The sequence below is a fragment of the Oryzias latipes genome, chromosome 13 (assembly GCF_053564925.1).
Source record: "Oryzias latipes strain Hd-rR chromosome 13, Olatipes_Hd-rR_3.1".
Lineage (NCBI taxonomy): Eukaryota > Metazoa > Chordata > Actinopteri > Beloniformes > Adrianichthyidae > Oryzias > Oryzias latipes.
The window spans coordinates 31278564-31303972 of record NC_136249.1 but is presented as its reverse complement, the minus strand read 5'-3'; the positions used below and the strand labels follow the sequence as shown (position 1 = coordinate 31303972).

Sequence of the window (25409 nt, the reverse complement as noted above, 5' to 3'; positions counted from 1 at the left end):
AAAGCGGCTTGACGCCGCTATATAACACTTAACAGTTGAAAGTTGAAAGTTGCTTTTCTCAGCTTCAGAATGACTTGAAATTACGTTATTGCGTAAATGTTCAAAGAGTATTTTGGAGAACATGTTATTTCCTGTTGTCTTCTACGTCTCCGTAGAAGAGTGCTAAAAATTGTAGACACATTTTAGCTCATAGCGATGTTTTTTTTTTTGCTCTAAACTTAACTTTTCAAACAAACTGAGTCTGATTTCTGGTTTCTGTCTTTGGTGATGCAGAGTACGACCCCTCCAGTTACCCCCCCAGCATGTACCAGACGTCAGACATGAACGGCCACGTTCTGGAGTACACCGCTCTGACGCCAGATGCTGCCCACATCAACGGCGGCATCCACGGCGGCTACGGACAGATGCTGCCCCAGGGGTGCCACCACCTCCACCACAAGCTCCCCGACGGCCTGGCACTGCTCAACGGCTCCGGCGGCTTGTTCTCTCCAGGCCTTCCGCACGGACACGACGGCGCTCGAGACTGTGCGCATTCGCACCCCCACCACCTCTTAAACGTGAGAGCGGCGGCTCCTCCTGCAGGTCGGGGTTGGTTTTACACGCGCCTGACGCTGGTGTTGTCTCCTCAGGGTGGGGGCGTGTACACCGCTCTTTCTCAGGCGGAGTCTTCGGACTGCATGAGCTGCCAGAACCTCTGCAACAACAACAGGTAAGAAAACAGGCAGGAGAAGGATCTGGGTTTTTTTAATCAATATTTCAGAAGACGCAGAAAAAACGAAAAGCTTGGAAGCGTTTTTGTTTTGGTCCAAACGCTCTCAAAGATCTGCTGTCCTGCTACCACTGTTTATGTACTTAAGCATCACAGTTTACTCAGTGTTCACCCAGCCAGCAAACCTAATGAGCCCTGTGTTTATTTACCTCCGGCTGCTGGGAAAAACAGGCGGCGCCGGCACAATCTAGTCGTGTGCAGATAGAGAGACTTTAGAAAAAGTCCAATTCTGTTTGCTTTCCCAGTAGATGCTACAACAAGACCAACGGCACTTTCCCCAGCGGCACTCTGCCTCTGATGCACCGCGCCGCGCCCTGCCAGCAGGACGGGCTGGAGATGGTTCCTCTGGGTCAGGCTTTGCCACCGCGCCACGGCCCTGACCACGAGCACGACGAAGGAGGCGGTAACCACGGGGAGTCCCCGCCCTCGCAGCATTCCTGCTGTCCTAACACTGAGGACACGACGAGCGACGGCTCGGGTGAGAAACGACGTGGTGCACACCATTTATTATCTCTTTTTTTAAAGCTTCCATGTAAAATGACCTCTGAAGCGTATAGATTGTCCTCAAATTTATGAACAAGACTGCTCGACTGCGTAGAGGAACAAGCATGCAAGTTGAAAAAGGTTTAATAGTTTTATTCATAAATATAACCTTCCCTATTTATGAGGATAAACTTCATTACTAAGAAAATCAGATTTGTTTTCAAGAACTTTATTAATCACAACGATCCAATACAATGCAGTGCAATACAATAACAAGAAAAGAACATTAAGTAAAAAAACAAACAAAAATTAACAGTTATTAATACAGTTATTAATACTTGTTACATACATACATACATGTTACGCTTTCCTATTGTCCCAATTTTTAATTGTGGTCATGTGTTGTTTGACCTCATAAACCAAGATAGAGAAATGAGGGGAAAGATAATTAAATTTGGATTTATGAATGGACCATTTGCATAAAATCAATATGACAAACAAAAAATGGCAAACATTAAAAAAATACAACTGGTTTTTAAATAAAAACAATATCAAACAAAACATAAAATGACTGTAGAGGGCATTAAATCGCCCTAAAGCCGTGTTTCCACAGACGGTCCGATCCAGTATTTTGACTTGTTTCCATTATAAAATAGACCCATTAAGTTGGACTGTACCATACCATTCTTAGGCCCTCCTTTAGTTGGAGGTCCATAGTAGAATGGAAAGAACTGGTTAGGGCGGAGCAACTGTTGATACCTCTTGATTGGCTCAAGGTCACTTTGACTGAAGAAATGAGCTGTATTCCTCTCTTGTTGATATGAAGAACCAAAAGTCAAGTGAAACAAATGAGGGACTGGATGACCTCCATTGTTGTTGTTTGCTTCACCCCACATGCACCGTGACGGTCCAGTGAATAGCCTGGACCGGTCTAAACTGCAGCAAATAGTTGCCATTGTTGTTGCTCCCAATAGTTTTTTTTTTTTTCATGTATAGGTTCATTTATTAAATGTTGATTTTGTTTTTTTGGGGGGTTCCTGACTGGGTCCTGTCCCCTCAGCAGCGGACGAGCCCGAGTGCGTGGACGTGGAGGGGCCGGTGGTGTGCTGGGAGAGCCTGGGCCTGCCAGACTTGGACTGTGACGTGAAGCCCGTCTGGATCTCCGGCAGCGGTCTGGCGGCGGGGGAGCTGATCCAGCCCGGCCCACGGGAGGCCTGAACCCCTCGAGAGGATTTGGCGTCAGAGACACTGTGTGATACGGCCACGGCCACAGAGACCGGGGATGTGAGAGAGACACAAAAACAAAAAACGGCATCCCATCGGAGGAAAGACTCACAAAACGTTTTAGATGACCTATTTATTTTTTGTAGTAGTAAAGTATTATTTCATATGAATGTATCTGTTAAAAGAAAAAAAGTTTGTCTTTTATAATATTTATGCCTTTTGGATGAGAAATACTTTTTATTTTTGGCAGTTTTGTCCCTCTGTGTTCCACTACAGCGTGAAGATTAGCAACTGTCTGTGTAAAGTTTTGTAATAATATAAAAAGAAGATATGGAAGGGTCAACCAGAGCCCCCCCCTCCTGCTCCTTCTTTCTTCGCCTCTTTCATGTTGGATGAGCTTCCAGGCCTGCGCTCCAACCCATCCATATTTCTGGCAGCTCTTTGATGTGGGCAGTGACCCCTGAACCAGGGAACACTCCCTTCACTGTTCCCATTAAGGCCTCTGCTCTGTGCTTCATTGAGTCCTCCATAGCTCATCCCTTTACACCAAACGCCCTTGTTGGCCAGAGAGCGCCGTCGACCCGCCGGCCCAAATCTGTCACATTTGAGAGCAAACCCCACTGTGGCCGCCGCCGGAGCAGACGGGCCGACAGGAGCGGAGAAAATTACACGCTCTCTTCATGGAATCCAAACCGATTCTGTTTGCTTGGTTTGTTTTGAAAAGGAAGGAGGAAAATCCGTGGAGCACGAGCATTATTATTATTATTCCAAGCGCCACACTCGCTGTTTTGAGTGTAAAGCTTTAAAACAATGTGTGCGCTCAAAAAAATTATTTTGGACTTGAAACAGAAAAATGCACTTGAAGCTTAAAAATACGTACAATCAAAGGAATTTTCACTCACGAGAAATTTGATGTCTCTTCTTCGTTTAAGACAGAGCAGGGCACTGCGTCACAAATATGCCATAAAAAGCTAGCCAATGACATTGACATGAAGATTGATGCTGATTGGTCAGAAATTCGTCCAATCAGCTCATAGACTGGATAAGGTTTGATAGAATTTCTGACCAGTCAGCATGAACTTTTATGTCCGTGTCTGTGAAAAATGATTTTGATTGCTTGTACTTTTTACGTCTCAGAAGTAAAATTGTTTGGTTTGCACATGTTTTTAAGTGTCAAGTGTGATTTTCTGTTTCAAGTCCAACATCGGGGTCCGGATGAATCTTCATGCTGGCTGAGATGTGAAATATGAGACTAAAACTACCTGCATGGCCACATACCTACCTGTACGGGCCGCACAGGAAATGGTGTGTAGTGATTTCTGTGACCCTTTAAGAACAGGAACGTGTTTTTGGGAAAAACTGATCCGTCCCTTCTCTCCAAAAGCCCAGACCCCATGTTGGTTTTGGGATAATCTCCTTGGCTGATTGGAGTTGATAGGATTGCAGCGGGCACATGACAGGCCCGGCTGTGCTTCACTGAGGCTCTCCATGCTTGGTGCCGGTCTGCCTGCGTGATGGCGGTCTTCAGGCCCCGGCTCGTCTTCCCTCGATGCCGTACGGGATATTCCTGGCACCCGGATTTACCCTCTGTGCCGGCGAGGCGTGGCGCTGCTTCTTCCGGCTGGTATTTTAAGTGCCGTTCGTAGAATTCCTTTTGGGCCTGTTCTTTTCCCAGGACTAGACCGCCTCGTCTTCTCAGCCCCAAAATTCTCAGATCTTTTGATGGGATTTTTTAAAATTTTATCTTAAGATTTTAACCAAACACAGTGGACCAAAACGGCTCTTTCAAGTCATATTTTTTCTTTTTAGTTACAAAAAACAAACAAATGGAGCCGGAATAACAAAAAAAAATCTCTGCGGCAGGACAAGGGATGCTGACAGATACGGCTGGGGAGGATAAGGGCAAGGTTGTCCCTAAATGAGCCTCTTCCCTGTCTCCCACGTCTGTCAGTGGGTCCTCCCCCTCAGTTCTGCCCTGAACCCTCAGCCTACGCAGCTACACCCCTTCATTAAGGAGCCCATGGGAACAGGGAAGCCTATTGTCAACCCAGGAGGTTTTTTTTTTGTCAACCTGTTAACACCGGCCCCTCTTCCCTCCACCTGCCGTTCTGTGGCTGTGACTCCCCTGAGTCAGACGGAGTTTGTAACTCCTGTTACTCCTGGAGATGTCACAAACCACAAGTGCAGCATGTTGTCCTTGGATGAAGAACAGCATTCCGGTGGTTTCCTGCTTGGGACACACTCACACACAGGCGCACTGATACTGCAGTTTACTCTCGAGGATAACTTCTCTGCAAGATACCACAGTTTTTGCTTTGTATTTTTATATTTCTGAAACTGTGTTTGTCTCACCTGTTTTACTTCTTTTTTTTTGCTCATGCAGGGGTTTTGGGATGTCCCTTTTTTTCCTAAAGATTTTTTAAAAATTGTTTTCAGAAATGCTGTTGTTTTTATCAAGACTTCCAAGTTTAGCAAAAGTGCATTAATATGCACACACAGCAAATTCTGCACCAAGGCAGGAAGCAACATTCAAAGTTTGTTTTTTTCCAGACGTCTGTCCAGTTTCAAACTCTTAAAACACAATGAACTTATTGTCTGTTGCTGGCTTACAAAAAAGACTTCTATGACCTACTGACTGTTAGCTCAACTCAAGGACATCAGGGTTACATAAAGGTGAATATATAAAGGTACCAACCTAATGCAGTTCATAGTTTGATTCTCGAGCAACAGCTGTTAGCAATGCAGCAAATGTGTCTCAATCCCTTGTCAAAAAGTACACCTGAAGTTTTTTTATTAAGTATACTTAAGTATAGATAGTATAATACAGACTATGTATGTGTAGTGTAGAAAGTCTACTGACTGAATACTTCGTCAGACTAACTTAAAACATTTAAGTTTACTACGTGGATGGTATATAAAAAGTATACTGCCTCACTTTTACCATTGGTTGAGTATACTTAAATAGACTACTTTTTGGTAAGAGTTAGCAAGGCTAGTTAAAAACACAAAACAAATTAGAATAAAGACAGCTGACATTTTATTTAGTTTGCTTTTTAACAAGGTACCACTTTGGCTCTTAATGCTTGATTCTTTATTAGTATTAGTATGCTAGCAAGTTATCATGGGTTTAAAAAATCTTTATAAGGCTGATAGATTATTGAAGTTTATACCATAGTCTGGGGAAATTCTCGATTCTGATTGGCTACTGGGTGTTCATTAAAAAGAGATAAACGCAACTAAAAAAGAATTTCCGGTCACCTAGCTTAAATGTTCCATATCACAGCGCTGGCTTCTTTAAAACAAAAGTTTGCTTCATCATCTGGACAAATACAAGCGGTAAGAGGTGAAGTTTTTCTCTGACGTGATGCTTTATTGACGATCAGCATCTGGTATATATCGCTTTCCTTTGCCGCTGCAGTTGAGGTCCGTAGCGGCTCAGCCGGCTGAGCCGCTACGGACCTGCACGTGGTGCAGCGCGTTGTCACAGTAACGTGACAACGCGCTGCACCACGTAACAAATAGTCAGTTTTTGTGAAAAAAACGATTCAAACCAAAAAAATAACGAGAATAAAGTACCAAAAACTGGTTGAATATTTATTTCTTTTGTTAGTGACCAAGATATATATATATATATATATATATATATATATATATATATATATATATATATATATATATATATATATATATATATATATATATATATATATATATATATATATATATATTTTCATATATATATAATTTCTGATATAAGTATGCATTATCAGAAATTAACGCAAGCCGTGGAAGCCTGAGCTGTCCTCTGCTTCGCGTCGGATCGCATCAACAATCCACCCTTACCTAAGTCCTGGGTGTGAAAATGGGTGTGAAAAATCTACGTCTCATCATAAACCCTTACAAGGAGGGGAGTGGGGAGCTAAATGCTAAAAGTTTGTCTTTATTATATTTGCCTGAATGCGGTCAATAAGAAGGAAAGAGAAAGCAATACGTTTGTTTGAAAATGCTTAATTGCTAACAGCTAGATTCAGCCTTTTTTCTATCAGCTGTAAAGGGGAACTGGCTTGAGTAGCCCCTCCCCCTTTCCAATCCAAACAGGAAGTGCCTCTAAGAAGCCAAAACAAGCTCTCTCCTGATTGACAAGAGTGGTTGTCATAGAAATGTTGACTCCAAATGGCTTGGATCAATCACTGCTTACTGACATCGTCTGGCTCCAATATGGCGGCATCCGTATCGAAAAGAAATTTCGGCTAAATTGGCTTCATTGGAACTGTGAGTAAGTCATATTCTATTAGTGAAGTCACAGTCTCTCGCTCTCGTTCTCATTTACAATCAAGGTTTTTTTTTACTACAGACGCTAAATTATTGTCCAATCTACCAAAGAAAATCTTATTGTGTTTTTTGCTAAATTCTGTCCGTTGTTTTGATACACAAGTTATAAGTTAAACAACCTTTAACCCTAAACAACTTTAAAATTCCGCCAGATAGCCCTTATTATAGTCTTTGACAATGAGAAATGTTTCAAACTGATATGGATTAAACTAAATCGTTAAATCTGGGACAAAATTTTTGAGGCTTAATAATGTTTTCTATTTTCCAAAAAGGTTTAATGTACTACAACCACAATGCCAACTTTAGATTATTAACAAATGTAGTTGCAAGTCTCTTAGATAAGATAAGACTTTAAGACTTTATTTATCACACGATGGGGAAATTCTTTACAAGTCAATGCTCGGGTTTCTGATACAAGTCTGAGTAAAATCTAAAAATTCTGCTAACTAGTTCAGGTTAGGGTACAAGCTTGTGGCTCGCCCAGCATATTTTCTAATTCACAAAAAATACATTTTGAGCTTGATTTTCTTCATATATGTCCTGTATTATCAGGAAAATGCCACAAGAGCGTGTTAGAAGCGCCAACTGTTCATGGGAGTGAGTCTAAAAGTAAAAAATTTGTCTTGAGTACAAGTCTCGACTCAGTGAACCCGCGGTCAAGTCTGACCTGAAGATGGATCACTAATTTGGTCCCAATTTTACGATGGTGAATTCAATTAACTCGCAAATGTCTCCCTAAATATCAAAGTGAATCTTCTGGTTTCTGTTTATAAGTTCGAGTCAAAAGTAACTCGTCACAAGTCATCATTCACGGGTCACAAGTCCAACTTAGATCACCGGGTTAGGTTCCAAATTAAAACCCAAGTCACTGCACGCGTCTGTAGGAGGAAGCTATAGCCTCTCAACAAAACCAAGCTAAGCGTTTGTCAGAATGACTCATCTGACTAGCTATCCGTGACCTCCAGTCGAGTGAAGTAAAAGGTGATCTTGGCTCCTTCGTCCGTGTCGTACAGAGCCTGGCAGGTGTACATCCCGGCCGCGTCCTCCTTCAGGTCCTCAATGACCAGCGCCGACGTGTTGGAGTTCAGCTGCAGGCGGCCCAGGTCGCTAGCCTGAGGCTGGAGCTTCGAGCCTTTCCCGTAGTTATGGGCCAGAGCCACGTTGTTGTCCGTCCCCGGTTTGGTGAAGCCCCAGAAGAAGATGTCCGGCAGAACGGCGCCGCAGTCCAAGGTGACGGAGCCTCCCGCCTGTGCGGTGACATTGAATCGGATGTATTCCACCTCGTCGGGGTCATGGATCTCCAGACCTGTGACACGTGACGGACTCGGTTAGCTGCCGTTATAGAAACAAAAACCCACGGTGCTGACAGAAGTGCACAAATTTTTCTCGGGCATAGTTTCTGCAGAGCGGCAGCAGTTCATTAGAAATTAGTGGGTGAGGCTGCTGTCTCAGGATGTTATCCCATCATCCCATTGGTTACAGTCTCTGCCGCTAACTTACAGCCCCTCTCACACCTCAACCTAACATTACAACAAAAAGCAGTATTAAGCCATCCAGCCGTACAGATTTGAGACGAGGAAAACAAAGACGCACATGGGTCTAGTCGTCTGCAAGTGGATGAATCAGAGCAGGAAGCTTGTGGCCCCGCCCATCACTTCACTAATACGTTTTTTTCAAGCAGCCTGTTTTCATCTGCTCTTGATTCACGACCATTTAGGAATAAAGACATACTCAGAGATTCAATGTTTAGCTTAATTTTCTTTATATATGTCCTCTATTAACAGAAAAATACACAACTTTTATTGGATTGGGTCTAAAATGAGCAACAAACTGCTTCTGGTCTCATTTTGATCTCAGACCTGATGATAATGACAGCAGTTTGAGGGGAAGAGAGAAGCTACTTGCCCCAACGTGTCGGTTAAAGTCGGCTGAAACACGCCAAGCCTTTACCTTGTAGAGGAGGAGCCATCCAGCAGAGGAGCAGGCAGATAATCGGAACCATCCTCAGCCAGAAGGTCTAGAGTCAGGAGGCGTTTTCGACCCTGTGCTAATCTGTCCCGTCCGAGAGCGAATGAACAAGTCCCGGGACCTGACCGGGAGGAAATTCTGACACTATAGACGACACTAGATCCCCTTTCAATTATTCAGCAGTGTTTCCAGCCCTGCAGAGTGGCTCCGCGTTGCCCGCTCACAGGTAAACCTGAGAGGAAGCTGTCCGGATGACGCCTTCATGGATTATTGAAGACGTCGGAAACAAGAGCAGAAATTCCATCTCGTCTGATCGTTCAGGGAAAAACAGGCAGCGAAGGTCATGACCTCACCGAGGCCTCCAAACAATTCCACCAAGGCTTCTATTTTATGATTGATTTACCTCGGGATTATAGAGTCAAATTTGTAAACCTGAAAGCTGGTAAACTTAATTCAGGAGAGTCTTTTTGTTTTCTCGGCATCGAACAGCCTTCAGAAAATTTGTCTCGTAGCAAAAATGTCCTGTTTTTTTTTTTTTTTTGTATTACTGCTGAATTCAATTTACTTCATGATTTAAGTTTTTTTTAAAAGAAAATCTCACTTTTAATTATCCTAAATTATCTTATCCATCAATTCTTTGCAACTGACTTCTACCAAAATAATACAAAAGTAGATTCATTTCTGTATTTGTTAATTTTGTCTCTAATAAAGCTTTTTAAGCAAGTTTAGACCTAAATTACCTGTTTAGAGCCACCATGAACTTTTATCTGAAAATGTTGCATTTGCAGCTTACTTTGCATTTTTCTTTTGTATTTTTTATTTTCAGCTGCCACATAATAGTTGGAGCTAGTTTAGCTAGTGTAGCACGTAAAACAATAGATTTACCCATCAACAGATGATCCTGTTGTCACTTCTTGCTTTGAAATCATGCCGTCTCACCCACTTTAATACTTGATTTATCTTTTTTGCAATAAAATTGTGTCACTTAAGCTTTTCAGAACATTCTGTCAAATAAAGAAGAACTATCCAGATGTTATCTTTTTGTTTTCTGCGTCTTTTTGGGTCTGTTCTCTTCTGTCGGTAGAAGTTCTTGCTTTTCCTCCAGACCTTCACCAACAAAGGGAGATGAAATCTGTCTGCTTTCATCAGTGGAGCTTGTTTCCACAGGAAAAACACAGTTTTCTAGTTCATTTACTGCAATCTCCAGATCCTCTTACAACTATTCATTTCACTGTAGAACAATAGAGATTAGACCGTGACAGCGGGCGCCGCCAGTGACGCCGTACAGGAAGTTGGCAGGATGGGTGAGGATGATGATGATGTTGCTGCGAAAAAAGGATAAGAGTTTTTTTGTTTGTTTGATTTTTTGAATTTAAGAGCGTGATTACAGTTCTGTAAGAAGTCACACCGATTCAGATTTCAGAAAATTAACACTGGAGAAACCAAGAACTATTTTCTTCTGGGCTTTTTAAAGTTAATGTTGGTATAGCAGCAATTAACATAAAAACAAAAACAATCAAATAAAAAGAAAATACATAAAATGAAAAAATTAAAGTTGAGTTTGACCAAGTGAGCAAACTTTAAAATGATGCTTCAGCAACAAAAAAAAGTTATTATTTAACTTTTATAGATATTCACCTGACAATCCTAACGAGATTATTTTCAGCACTTTTAGAGACAAAAATCAACAGAACAACAATTTTATAGGAATTCTATATTTTTTAAATGAGATACATGGTATGTGCTCAACCTAGAATCACCCACCACAAGAAAATTTAAATAAAATGTAGGACAAAGTCTGTAAAATACAGCAGCTAAAAATGTCTGTAAACGCACCAATGAAGCGAAATAAAGAATTTCTGTCTGATGAAAGTTACGCTGCAACGTTTTTCTCTTCCTTTGTAAATGTTTACTGAAATTGCTTTACTTTTCTAAAATGTTTGTTTGATCTCAAAAATATATGTTATATTTCTAACAAAACGCTTCAGTTTTCCATTTAAAATCCTCCAAAATTGAGGCAGAATCGGCTGGTATGTATGATTTTTATATTTTTTTATTATGATTTTTGGCACAAGAAACTTTAAAAATGTGAATGTTTTAGACACCGTACATTTGAAAATTTCCATTTGCTGTCGTGAAAAACAGTTGAGTGGACAGATTCAAATAAGCCCAAATATTTGCATACGTTAAAGAGTTTGTGCCAAAATGCAGAAGCGGCTCTGCAGCTGCTTCAAGCTGAGAAGACGTTTGCTCCGTTCCTTAATGGCTGCAGAGAGCCGGAGTAAAATTCCTCTGCAGTGAAGCACATCCATTTTAAGAGCTGCAGCCCCGCCACATCTGCTGGCTGCCTGCCTGCAAAGCAGGAAAAAAATGGAGAGGGCAGCCAAGTGGAAAGTGTGAGTTGTTTGAAAACCAAAATGTTTGAATGGTTAAATGGTTGAATGGGGGGAAAAAAGAATCGGCAACAAAGGAAACGTTCCTGCTTATCTGGACCTTTGCAGCCCCCAAAAGCCTTCAGATCCGGTCGGGTCCGGCCTGTTTTGCTTTTTTTCTTTTACCCTCCTTGGCAGCAGATGAGAGAGCAGATCTGCAGCAGCCATTATTGCCACTCTCCCATGTGCCACCGCCCGCCCGGGCTTTATGAGGGGCTGCTGAAACAGGTGGGCTCCCGGAGCGAGCCCTGTGATTAGATAAGTCATGACTGCTGCCGAAGGCCAAGCTCCTCTTCTTCTTCCAGAGGACCACCATGTCTTCCTCACAGCCCCTGCAGGAGATGAAACAATCCTGCGTTTCCACTCACACTTTTTCTCTGACTTTTTGTTTTCTCGTGAGGGCGAGAATTTATTGTTGTTTGTGAGCGCCGCCGTCCTCAGACCTGCGTCGCACGGCGAGTGCAGCTGCGCCTCCTCCTCCTCCTCCCTGCTTTTTCCTCTCTTGACAGTTGGACCACACATCGAGGAGGTGGAGCGGGGCTGTTGGATCACCCTGTTTGCCAACCGTTCATATATTTTCATCGTTTATCTGCCAGGCGATGCTCATAATGGGGCCTCCCCCCCCTGAGTCCGGCCCCCTGCGACCTCTCCTCGCCATGCCAGCCGGGCTCCATCCCAAACCTTCAGCAGAGCCACAGCTGACTGGACTTGGGACAAGAGGGGCAGGAAGAGCCCCCCCACCATTGAGAACAGGGGCTAAAAATACTGTAAGAGGCTCAGAAATAAATCAAAGCAGAAAAAGCTTCTGCTTTTAAAAAATAAACCGAGGAAGATTGTTGGAGGTTTGGTGTTTTCTCCAGACTTCAACTCATTTGTTCCCAGAAAGCGGCAGGTCGTGTAAACAGTTTACTCGGATCAAGTCGTTCTCTTGAGGCGAGTCTTAAGATGTTTACGCTCTTGGACTCCAACAGGAGCAGACGGAGGGGCTGAAGCCCCACCAGAGGTCCTCTGCAAACAACATGTGGAAAGGCTTTGGGGTCTAATGGAGCATGAGTTTTTATGGACCGATCAAAGACTCTGACCGCTGTCCGTCTGAGCGGAGATGACACAAACTCCAGAGGATCACTTCATCTGGCCTCCCCTCCCCAAGGGACACTCAGCTGTTTTCTGAACAGTAGCTCCTGGACACGCCCCCACCCCCCTCCCGTCCAGAGCAGCTGGTCTGTCACGGCCACTTTAGTTTGCTTCGTATGTGCAACACTTTTGCTTTAGACACACTTCCTCTGAGGAGAGTTAGTCTCAGTTAAACACCGTCAGGGAAATGAACGACTCGGTCCTGTGTGGGACTTTAGGATCCAAGCATCGTGTCCTTTCAGAATAAAGGTGCCAAGCCAAACGTTACCAACCTTCATTCTACTTCCTGTTTTCGCGTTTGTCAACATGAATACGGATCTAGAAGTGAGGATGAAAGGTGATATACTGAATGAATGCTGTTCGTCAGAAGAAGCCAAAGCAGATTTTTAAATAATGATTTTATTTTCAGACAGACGACTCGTGCAGTAGAGAACGACTTATTTTCCATATTTTCTCTTAGTTTGGCATAAGGCTCCATTCAGATACAACAAAAAAAAGATCTCCATAGAAAAACTACCCCTAACGGAGCTCACAGATGGAGGCCGGGGAGGATGGTGTGACGACAAACGCAAAGCTTGCAGAAATGGATGAAGAGGGCGTGGCCCGCTCACCTGGTACTTAAGTAGGACGCGGAACAGGTGAGTTAATTGGGCTGAACCACCCGCAGAGAGGAGTAAACAGGTAAACGCACTGCTGAGCTGCCTGCCTGAAATTCTCCCAAGGTCGTTCATTTGATAAACTAACTGACTATTAGTGTCACACCTTCATTTACTTAGGTTGCTTTCACACTGCACTTTTAAGAAGAGACCATCCGTCTATGTCACTCTTGACGAAGGCCAAGGCGCTCTTCTCGGTCACGTGAAAGGATACCGCTAAAATAAAATCCAGGATCTAGCAAAGTGAGTAACAAACAAACGTCTTTGGAAAGTTTCTTTGCCAAGAGAAAAACACCCAGCCAGGAGAGAAGAGGACCCTTTGAATTCGAAAAAAAAGAGAGCTACATTTAATAGACAGTACTTCTTTTTTGCACCATGAGTGTGGGAAGGGGAGAGGATTGTGACACCTGTGCAATGTTCAATGTTGTGCGTGTCAAAATAAAAGCATGGGGTACGTCTTGTCACGTATCTGTTCCCCCTTCAGCGTAGCATTGCTAAAATAGTTCCTAAAAGCGGTTACATTAGCACCAAAGTCAAACATGTTTATAACTCATTTAAAAACATAATATAATGCAGATAAAATGATCAGTCATTTGGTCGGTGGGCATGAGAGTAGAGACAGTTCAGATCAAACCGAAGCAAAAGTTTTAGCAGTAAAGAGGGGAATTTCAAGCCTGAGGCCATGAGACTTTCAAACATGATTAACGGTCATCTGCAGCCTTCACTGTGAGGTGAAACAGCGGCGTTGGACCTCATGTTGATGTCTTTTTTCCCTTCTCTGCAGTCACATGTATTTTGCTGTCAGCGCCAGCCTCATTTTCTTGTTCGAAGCTGTTTTCGAACAGCGTTTGAGGATCACTTTGTGTCATTATGCAATTTATCAGCAGATGTACAACAGCTAATTATCTTGGGAGGGGAGGCCAGCGCTGTGGGATGTCGACAAGTCGAATGTTGACAAGCTTCCATTAGACAAAGATTAGCTTCAGAGCATCCCTCCATGACGGAGAAACGACTGTTTTGTTTCCACTGCTGTAATGGAGTTGTCAAACATAGTTTAACTTCTGCAGCTTCTAGGAAAAATACACCCTGAGTGCAGTTTATGACGAGCACACCGCTGATGTGTCTGACAGGGGTCCGAACGCGCTCGATGGATGTTGACTTAAGGCTGGCAGCTGCTGGAAAGGTCTGGTGGATTTGTCCCGTTTCTGCTCACACTGCTTTGTTTTTAAAGGACAAATGTTCAAATAAATCTTCTAAAATAATGAGACTTTTTGTTTTTGTTTGTACAAATAAATATCATAATTATTGCTAAATATCAATCTGCTATACCAATTCTCAAAAAAACATCTCAGATTGATCGGTAGCTGTGTTTTTGAAATTGCACAAATTGGATTTGCGATGATAAAGTCGCCTAAAGGAAACGCGACCATTTTGAAAAAATCTCGCATTTATAGAGAAAAAGTTTTTGCACTTGGAGGAGGTGGCTTTCGAGGCGTATCAAAATTGACATATTTGGCAAAACTTCAATGGAAACACTTTTTTCAAGTCATGTGACCAACTACCGAATGGCAAGGGGCTTCTTGGTAGAAACTGGAGGCCTCGTACGCCGCACAGCGGGCGCCACAAGAGCTTCCACTGCATCACACAGCTCATCAAATGTTGAGCGTGTCATGCGGGATTGTCGGAATCACAACTCTGTAAAATCACCAATGACCATTTCCCAAAATCCCGTCATCCGTAGCCACCCCCAAGTGTAAGGAGCTCGCCGCTCCATGAGACGCCGACGTCTCCTTTGAATGCATGATTCAAGATGGTTTTTTAAAAGACTTAACACGTGAATTGGTCTGTGTTTATCGACACAGTAATGATTTAATGGAAGTAGTGCAATTGCAAAATAGTGTTTTTTTTCGACATTTCTAGAATTTTGATAAAGTTTTGTGCATATGTGTAATGAAAACATAGCTACTGTAAGCTTGCTAACGTCACTGGCGCTACCCAATCCGTAGTGTCTACCCAATTGGTAGTCCATGTGTGCAAAGTGTGACTTCTTCTGCTAAAAGCATTTTACACCACTTAGTGGTGTAAAAGAAGAGGAGCTTGGCCTATTTCCCCATGTAATCCATGGACACCAGTGAAGATCACAAATCATTGAAGAAAAAAGGTTCAGCGGACTGTCTTGTGGGGTCCAGATGACCCCACTCCCAATGTTAAAATGCCTAGGATAGCACAAGGGTTAAAAATGTTACAATAATTGAAATCATTATTTTAAAAAGTGACGAACCCATGACTGTGCAAAGAATGACCCCGTGGCAGGATCTACCTGATCCGTACCGCCCGTGTACAAATGTTTTCTTCTTCTTTTGTTTCCTTTGATGACAGTTTCCTCCCAGTGTACTAGACACCACCACTTAACGGACACATCATTAACTATTGTTGTATGTTTCTATGCTAATGATTAACTATTGTATTTGTGTGTGCGGGCAGATGGAAATGGGTTGGCTAATGTCTGATAAAGTGTACTTTTCTTGATTAATGCTCCTGTACACGATTGCTGTCAAATCAACTGAACGAAGAAACTCAGACATTATTAAAAATTAATTTGGCTGCAAAAGTGGGTGCAGTAGCACAAGGGCATCTCGGTCGAGTCAAATGCCCTCAGTTTGTGAATCCCCATTGATAACACATCCTGTAAAAAAAAGATCAGAAAAAAGAATGGCTCCAAGCTGTATGACATCACGGATCATTGACATCATCATTGTCTGTAAGGACAACAACATAAGATTGTACAGTGACTTCTTAGGTTCTTCTGTTGTCAGACACGATTGTGATTATTCATATACTATGTAGGGCCCTGGAATTTAAAAGCAATTCGGACACCATGCTTTTATTTTTAAATGGTTGAAATGATGTAATCAATTTCACGAGGTTAAAATCTAATTAATATGACCGTTTTGTGACAATTATTAATGAGTTCACTGTCTTCTGAAGATAAAAATGTTGATGATTTATTAAAAAATAAATGTAAAAACATTTTTCGGCAACAATCATTCAGACACAATGCATTGTGGTCTATATTTGCCGATCTAGTGAGCATTGATGCACACTGGTTTTTTTCGCAGAGACTTCTGGGACATTTCTTAGGCACTCGATTTCGGACAGCGCTACGAAATGGCGAACGCACTAAATAGTGAGTAGGGAGGGAATTCGGACACAACTATGGGGTTTATGCGACTAATGCATCATGGGAAAAAAAGAAATAGAACTCAGAACATGAGGCATAGGTTGAGCAGACATTTATACATTCTGGAGCCACCGAAGAAGAAATGACCGGCGAGTCTGCACATGTTGCATTCTATGGAAGCATTTCTGTAGCATAACTAAAGATAAAAATCAATACCAGAAATGCTTTTTCATTTTCAAAATGAAGCTGCATTTGTTGACTCAAAATGAAAAAGAAAAAGCAATTCGCCAAACCGCTTTTTCTTTTTCTTCTTCGACACCTCTCATTCTGTCACTTCATTAAAATGGTATTTGACTTTTCATTTTCAAAAAGGTCTCTAGTAAATGTGTAGCAAAATTCAATTATAAATATTTAATTTTACAATTAAAATGGATTAAGAGAAATGCTTTTTTTATTTTCACAATGGAAATGCATCAAATGACTCAAAGATCAAATTAAAATCAATCCTTCAAAATGCTTTTTCATTTTCTACTATAACACTGCGCTTTCTGTGACGTCATTAAAGGGAAAATGCAAAGAGGGGATTGCATTTTCATTATCAACATCCATACCGCAAAAAGTGTAGCATAGTTCAATTCCAGTCAGCATTTCCAGGAGGGAGGAGGGGCGATTTTGAAAATGAAAAAGGATTTCTGGTATTGACTTTTTTTTTAAATTATGATACAGAAAGACTTCCATAGAATTATCTGCTTTAAGGTAAAGACATTCAAACATCCCTGTTTTGATTGTTTCTTTAGAGTTAGACTCTGCAGTGCTTTTTCCATCTGGTAGCAGTCGTGCTTGTTGAGAAGATAAAAATGATATGAATCGCTGCTGGCAACTCCAATGTCCAGTCTGGGATCAATTACATAGATGGGATTCAGAGGAGGAGGAAGAAGCAGAGATTCTGTACCATGATGGGGTCTGGCGTTGGGGGCGTGGCCTGAACACACACACACACACACGCTGTGTGACCTGCAGCTTGTGCAGACGCTCTCCAATGTCTGCGTGGATTGGCTGAGGCTGCATGCTGCCACAGCCCCGCCCCCGTTTAACAGGCAACTGATGGCGGTTCCAGATGAGGCCGCTCTCAGCCAGCCGAGATTTCATCACAGCAACAAACTCGTCTTTTTCCCATCGAAACTTTTAAAGCTTTAGACCATCGAGTCAATGTTCACTTTTCAGGGTTCACCTTTTTTTTCTTCCTATTTTCTGCTTTCATTTTCAAACAGTGCAGTAAAACACATCTGCCCTGCAGTCTTGTCGCAATGCATTGTGGGATACTTGAGACAGAGGCGATGAAAAGAAAGGAATATGAATAAGTAAAAACAGACCAGGAGGGGGGAATGGGGGGGGGGGGGGGGGTCCAATAAAATCCAGAACGCTTTGAGCTCTCGCCGTTTCAAAGGAAGCCTCCTCTGTGAGTTCCTTCGAGCAAGTGGAGCCGCACGTCCACAGCTCCGCCCAAGGTCACGCCTCCAGCCCCCACGATGCCTTTCAGGGTCAGGCTGCAGGCCCCATGCTGCAGGACCTCACCTCATGTGGCCCCGGAAAAACTCTCAGGCAAACGGTTCCAGCTGATGAGGATGCAAAACCTCACCGTCCAGAGGCCATGAAGCGGCTTTTCAACAAAAGTTTAAAAAAAGAAACTGTAAATGATGAAAAAGTAACAAACTTACCAGTAAAACTGGTGTTTTTACATGTTCTTGAAGCATTTTTGGGGAAAATGGAGGACATATATTAAGAAAATGAAGCTCTAAAGTGCATTTCTGGCTATTTTTCTCTTCAAATTGTTGTGGAGTAGATGTAAAGATGCAGTTTAAAAAAACGCAGTAGGAAATACTCCCCGGTCATTTTCCTCGTCTGAGGTGGCATCTGACTCAAAAGTGTTGACAGTGTGAGGGACTAACTTAGTGATGGGGAAGGGAAGAGGGGGCGGGGTTGCTCTATGCCTGCAGTTCCGCCCACAACTTAGTAGCAAATTTCTGATGAACTCCTGCCACTCTGCAGAAAGTCATACAGATTGTTTTTATTTAAGCATAAAACAAACGACCCCAATATTTTTAAAAGATCATTAATATCACAATATTTCTTTAAAGGGCATATCCTTCAAAATCAACTTTTTTTTAGCTTTTAGGTGTATTATAATGTTCATTTCTCTTGGAAAATACCCCCAAAGAGGTATTTTGATCCATTTCCACTTCTCCAAATATTCCTCTGAATACCTGGTCCCTGAGCAACAGCCCCTCCCAACCCACGAAAACGACACGGTTCTCACATTGTGACATCACAAAGTGAGGAACCGCCCCTTCCAGTAATAGTCTGCACCGGCAGCTCCGCCCCCAGGCTAACACACACACACTTTCTCCGTGGAGCTAAAACACTTTCATTTCACATCCACAATATGCACAAAATCTTTGCAAAAGTTCGGATGTTGTTTGTTTACGTGGGCGACACGCAGACACGCTGCCGAGGCGGACTTTAGGTTGATGCCATGAAAAGGGTGGCGCCAACACGGAGCGAGATTTAGTCGTCTTACTTCCGGATAGTAAAACGAGCTGAAAAAGCTAATATTTCATTAAAAATCGTTTTTAGTGTACCAAAGGTGATATGTTATCACATAGATGGATATCTTTTACTCTGAGAGGCTTAAGAAAAGCAGGATATAGGCCCTTCAAAGTAATATTTTCACTTATTAAATTATCGACTGATGTTTTTTTTTCTTCAGTTTTGATCTGTATTGCTTTAAAAAAAGTTTGCTCTTTTTCTCCTTTGATCCTCTTATTTGGTCAAATGTGTCATGTATGTATCAGTACATAATGGCATCATTTAGGTGTAGATGTGGATGTTTACGTGTTATTGGAGAAGATTGACGTCACTGAAGGTCCACAGAGGAACTTGGCCGCCACCTGCTGTCCGTCCGTCTGTTTCTTAAAGGTTTGCTTCCTTTTTTCTGTCTGACAGACAAAAGGCATTTTGCAGTTTATGACATTTTTCTATTCATTCACTTCTTTAATTAAAGTTTCCTGCAGCCTAAACTAAAGATAGTGTTCATGACAGAACCAACTGTCATCAGGTACAAATGGGAAACCTGATAACTCGTGTTCCTTTCAGTTAAGACCTGTTAACATTGAATCATGGGAGTTTTAGAGATGGTGGAGTAAAGGAGACGCTCATGAAAGTGTTCTTAACCCTGGAAAACCCATGAATTATTTTTTAAAGTTCATTTGACAGAAGCCAAAAATAAAAACATAAAAATAAAAAGGAATATAGAAATAAAATTGAAAGGAAATAAAAAATAAAACAGCTGCCAAATTGCACCCTGTGCATTCTCCTCGTGGTTCCTATTGAGCTAAAAGTTCTTCCGTTCTTTTCCAAACAGTTTAGTTGAAGGGGATCTGACAGCTGGAAAGTGATGCCATCCTGACACTGAACTGATTAAAATTTGCTGCAGAAACACAAAAACTGAAGAAGAAACTCTCGTCTCTTGTCTCAAAGCAACGCAATACTGCCCTCTAGTGGAAATGTGCTGCCACATCTGCTTTGAACATTTGGATTTGTAAAAAAAATATAAATTTGTTTCTGCGTTTTGTTTTGATATACATCTGTAAATAAGACACAGTTAAAATGAAGAAACGCTTTAATGTTTCATTTTTTCTGCCTGTCACACTTAGAAGATTTAGATCCTTAAAATAATGAAATATTAAATAGAATTTCACGATTTTTTGTTTTTTTCATCTTCTCCCAGTTTGTCCCTTTTGGGGTCACAAGGCTGCTGGAGCCTATACCAGCCAATCGTGGGCGATGACAGGGGACACCCTGTGGCCAGTCTGTCGCAGGGCCCCAATCACACACCCGTGCACACTCACATTCACACTTATGGACAAGAAAACCCACACATGCACGGGGAGAACATGCAAACTCCACACAGAAAGGTCCCCCATCTGTGTTTTTGTTTCAGGTCCCCCAGCCAGGAATTGGACCGGGGGCCAGTCTTGCTGTGAGGCAAGAGCGCTAACCACTGCGCCCTTACTTACATGTAAGTTATCCAAATCTTGCAGACTTTGGGTCAAAACGTTTTTGGCTCATAAAACCTGACATCTTGTCTCCGCTGGGAGCTAAATGCATGAATGGGTTTAGTGCTTTTAACAAACTTTCTTAGAGATCTCTTTGGATTTCCCTGATAAACTGAGTGCTCTTGAGCTTGGCATCAACAACCTGTTTAAGGATTTTTTTCATCTGTAATTCAGAATTTCTGCTTCCACCATTCATTAGAAAACATCCAGAAACATTACACTCCCACCGCCGTGCTTGACAGTTCTTTCTCTGATGTTTATGGAACTATCTTTTTTTTTCCTCCTTTTGGTCCGTCTAGCAGCAGATAGGCCTCTGCCAGGCTGGTGTGTGAAGTGCCTCCATGTTTTTCTTGTTCTGTAAAAACTGTGACTTGGTTACAGAGACGTGTCTTTCATAAAGTCCCTTTTTTTTTCTCGCTAAATATTTGAAAAAATGTTGGAGGAGAAATTCAGTTTATCAAATGTGAGACGAGTTTTTGTACTTTTCTACTCAAACTCTTCGCTGTTTTTGTGTTTAATCTTAAGTTCTGACCGTGAAGATCCACTCCGATCAAAAGTGTTAGAGGTGGTCTTAATGACGACTGTGCCGTTTTTAACTTGTCCATCCCTCGTTACTGAGAGCTGTCTGTTTACACGCCCCCTCCCACTAGCTTACAGCTCCTCCCACCCCCAACCTAACCATCAAAAATGGGGGGCAACATCAGAGCTGTCCAAAGACGCACATGGATCTATTTGTCTGCGAGTGGAGGCATCAGAATGAAGCTTGTTGCCCCGCCCACTGTATTTTACACGTCACAAATACGATAGTGTTCAAACTGCATTTTTCCGTCTGCTCCTGATTCACAATTTGAATTAGGAAATACTCCAAAATTCCTCGTTTTCTTCCTACGTGTCCTCCATCATCAGACAAATGCCAGAAAAACATGTTAAAAACACCAAAAATACCATTTTTATCAGAGTGGGTCTGTCACGGCTGCCGTGTTTGGTTTTGTTTGTTCTGTTTATTCGGTGTACTTTATTTCTATCTCAGAGTGGGACCTCGTTGTTTTTGTGGATCTTTGTGTGTCTGTTTGTCTGATTATTTTCAGGTGTGCTGCATGAAGGCGTGGCTCCCATCGGAGACAGCCTTCCAAAGCACCATGTGGACCTCCAGCCTGGGAGAAGGGAGCTTTGCAGCAGCTTGACACGCTTCTCCAGTTGGTTTAGTTTGTGTTGCACTTTGTAATTCTTTGTGGTGTTGTGTTTAGGCCCACTCTGTAGTTTTGTTTAATTGAAGCTGTAGGGGTGAACTGCCATTTTCTTTAGTACTTGTTTGTTAGTCCTGGGAGGTTAGTGATTGTCTTTGTTTTCCCTTTTCTTTTAGTTCAGGTAAGACTCAGGTAAGACTCAGGTTTGGGTTGTGTTTGTTATTTTTGGCCTTGGTTCACCCTGAAGTCTTTTTGCTTGACTTTTAGTTCTCGGTGGTTCATTTGTAAATACATTATTTATATTCGTATGAGACAACCTTTGGTGTTTTTTGTTAGTCAGGGTAAACACTTTGCTGCACTTTTTTTTTCCCCCCACACATTTGGCTTGCTGGAAGGGTTCTTGTTGTGAATTTCTGTCCGTCGGTGAGATTGGGAATGTTCTCCAACAGTTTTCTCCATCTGTGGACCACCACTAGTCTCAAGAATGATTCACGTCAAGGTTTTTTTTATAGGATTTATTCACATGGCAGCAGGATGTTTCCCATATGTTTCTGCCTTTATGACTTTACGAGCAGTAGTGACATTTTTGCTTGCTTGTTTAACCTGAGACAAATTCAAACATTTTCTTTAAAAAAATAAAAATAAATTAAAGTTACAAGTAGCAAAGTAGCGTTTAGCAGGCCCGAGCACGGGCGAACGCCCCCCCGAACCACGCCCTGCTCGAACCGTTTGGCAGTTATTTCTTCTCCATTCTGGAGCTGCAAGCTACATTTAACATGACAGCAGCGGGTGGGAGGGGTTGTAATCTGTTGGCTTTAAGGACAGACACTTTTGCATATAGCACGAAAAAAAATCTTCAACCAAAGCCTCGTTTAGACCCGCTCATTTTCTCATCAAGAAGAAGGCATTTTCAGATTAAGAAGCTGTCAATCAAGCAATCATGATAATTACTAACACTGTGCCTTAGGATGAGAAAATGGAACTGATCTAATCTCCACTACAATGTCTAGACAAGAGTCGGCTATGTCAGATAACTTGGCCGATCAGGTGGACCGGGATATTGCAAAGTGCAGGTGGTTTAATGTCCAGTGTGATGAGTCTGTGGAAAGCAGCAGTGCCGCACCGCAGCTGTTGGGTTATATTAACATCAAGAGATAAACTTTTGACACAACTGCCCTTACAGACAACTAAAAGAGGAGTTGAAATGTATAACACGGTGAAGGAGTTTTTGTGCAGAAAAAGGTACCATTAGAAAAGCTGGTAGCAGTGACTGCAGACGGGGCACCTGCTATGATCAATAGACAAACAGGTTTCATCACTCACTGTAAAGCTGACCCAGACTTTCCAAAATGTCTGCATTACTGCTGCGTCATTCACCAGCAGGCCTTATGTGCAGAAGTCATTGGCTCTGGACATATAATGACTCCTATTGTGAAAATCATATACAACCTCAGCTGCAAAGCAAAACAGCACAGGATTTTCAAGGTGTTTTAGAGGAGATGTCTGCTGAATATGGTGAATTTGAAAATGAATATGGTGAATCTGAACTTGCATTTTTGACTGATATTACTGGAAAATTAAACCACTTGCACTGCGAGCTGCAAGGCAATGGCAAAATTATATATTTTTTTTATTGAACAGCCTGCTGGAGCCAATGTTTCATGTGGGGATCTTTTCTGCCAGGGCTTGCCGGCTTGGTGGGTGGTTGTTGCTGCAGTTGTTGCCCTTACTGGGGCAGCTGGAGTTAAACACAGCAGCCTCACGGCTGTGAAGTGGACCCAGTTGCTGTCCTAATCTGGGTGGGCACTGTGGCGATGTTCCAGGCTGGCTCCTGGTATGAAGAGATTCCCAAATATAGTTTCCTCACAGCAGAGCCAAAAAAATAAAAAGTTCTGTTTCTAGCATTTACATCCTTTGACTTGAGATTTATTTATTTTGGTCCTTCTTAGAAATTTTTCCACAATTTGTTTTGCTGACGGACCAAATTGTCCTTAAGGCAGACGTGTGGCATGGAACCCTGTTTGCACCAACATGTGAAAGGTGTGAAATCGGCACACGACTCTCTCACGTGTTCTTTGTCCACTTTGAAGGCAGAGATTTTTAGGCGAAGGGCGGACTTGACTTCCCACACTGCCACAGACAAAGACCGGGCTCCAGCTTGTCACCACGGAAACCATTAGTTTCATGGCAACATTCATATCTTCACTGGCCGAGTCTCTCTTATTAAAATGACTGAAACGGGAATGGCGCCAAAGCCTGAATTTTTTTTTTTTTTGGGGCTCCAGAGTCCCCCCCCCCCCCCCCCCCCCCACCTCCTGGAGGCCCGTTAAAAACCATCTTCCTGACACGCCGCAGCAGTTAAGACACACTTTAATTGCAATTTGCCGTCTCGGACTGCCCTCCTGAGCTAATGCATTTTTAATGAGTCGTTTGTCTGGAGAGATGCGGGTGCGCCTTCCCGTCCGGAGTCTCTGTTCCAGGATTTGCCCCACATTCCTGCCCTCTGTTTTCTTTTGCAGGGCTGTGTTTGTGTTGCGTGTTACAGAAAACACACCTCTCCACTCATTTCTCTCTGTAGAGCCATCACATTTCCTGAGGGTAAACCAATTTACATTCTTGTTTTGCTCTTCAGAACTGCCAGTTTCCATGACAACATAGTTTCACTTTCTCATCCTCTCTGTGCCTCAGTCCTCTCCTCTCATTTCCCACTGCGCCTTTTCTTGTGTTCTCTTGACCTTCCGTCAGTGTTTCATTTCTTTTTTTTTTCATTTTCTTTTTTTCATCCTCGCCGTCCAAAAATCCTCCCCCTCTCTCTTTCATTTCTTCCCATAATTGAGCTCGTTTCTCTGCCTGGTACATAACGGCATGATCCACGTTTCAAGGGTGGGCGGAATTCAAAGCATCTTCTGGCATTTTCATCACTAAACACAAAGGCGGCGCGCTCCGCCTGCGACTGTTTGTGTTCTGGCAGGTTGTTTTCAGGCGGGAAAAGACTGAATCGACGGCGTCTTTGAATTGATTTTGGTCTTTTTTTTTCTTTTCTTAAAAACCTGCACAGTAAAACATTTACGCACAACGGTTTGGGCAAAAATTCTCAAATATTTAATGGTTCTTTTAAAATCACAAGTATAAAATATGAAGTTTGTCAGAATACTGTTTTTTTTAATTTTTTTTATCGTATTTAGATCAAAGCAATGTTGTGTGCTGCAACCCCATACTTCATAAATGTTTGATTTTCTTTGTTTATTTCTGTATCATTTAAATGTGAATTAAAAAAAGGAGCAAACAGAACCTAGATCGTGTTTTTACAGACTTTTGACAAAAAACTCAACTGCTTTCACATATTAACGTAAAGCATGAATAAATGACCGGGTTTGCCTTAACAAGGTCCACGAAAATGTGATTATTAACCGGCTGCTGAGAGGTTTGATACCCATTAGTTCAACCCAAACTCATCCCAAAATGTGAGTTAGCTAGGTTTGTCCACAGGGATAAACGTTGCATCAAAAATGTTGAATGATCTTTTATTTGAATGTAAATAAGTTGGGTTTTTTTGGGACAAACTTCACATTTCATGGATTCAATGAGTCACGTATGTGTTTAAGATTTATGATTAAGACTAATTGTTATGGCATTGTTGACATGTGAAAGTAAATGCATGGATTTGTGTCTTTTACTTTTTTATTTTCCAATATAAATAATGACATCTTAAGTTTGATATGTAAAGATTAATATCTCATTTGTCTTCTTTTGGTTTTAATTGCTTTAAATAAATTAATTCCTTCTGTGTAAAATCTGTTTTGGTTGAGATTTTTACAATCATGTTAGTGATTTCCAGAGTAAAGTAATAAAACTTTTTTTTCTATTAATTTCTTGCAGTTTACAAACAAAAACTTTTACAGAAAAAAACGTTTTGTTTTTTTTTACA

General features: G+C 42.0%; 2 protein-coding genes across 16 annotated transcripts in view; one reads left to right on the top strand and one right to left on the bottom strand.

The window, feature by feature from the left end:
• Positions 1-2819, top strand: part of cdon (cell adhesion associated, oncogene regulated) — a 36379-nt gene extending 33560 nt beyond the window's left edge. For 5 of the 15 annotated variants that reach the window (XM_023961501.2, XM_023961498.2, XM_078930001.1 and 2 more), the window contains 4 exons: positions 274-557; positions 630-709; positions 1015-1247; positions 2313-2819. In XM_023961501.2, coding sequence (XP_023817269.1) covers positions 274-557; positions 630-709; positions 1015-1247; positions 2313-2470 — 755 coding nt within the window. In that variant the 3' untranslated portion in view covers positions 2471-2819. The remainder of the gene's footprint in view (positions 1-273; positions 558-629; positions 710-1014; positions 1248-2312) is intronic. The other 10 variants (XM_078930002.1, XM_078930003.1, XM_078929994.1 and 7 more) reach the window with 3 other exon arrangements.
• Positions 2820-7617: 4798 nt separating this feature from the next.
• LOC144981491 (V-set and immunoglobulin domain-containing protein 10-like 2) lies at positions 7618-8937 on the bottom strand. Its single transcript, XM_078929560.1, has 2 exons — positions 8759-8937; positions 7618-8114 (listed from the first exon to the last, which is right to left on the bottom strand). Exons 1-2 carry the CDS (start codon positions 8808-8810, stop codon positions 7753-7755), a joined length of 414 nt encoding a protein of 137 aa, XP_078785686.1. The 5' UTR covers positions 8811-8937; the 3' UTR covers positions 7618-7752.
• Between the last annotated feature and the right edge of the window lie 16472 nt (positions 8938-25409).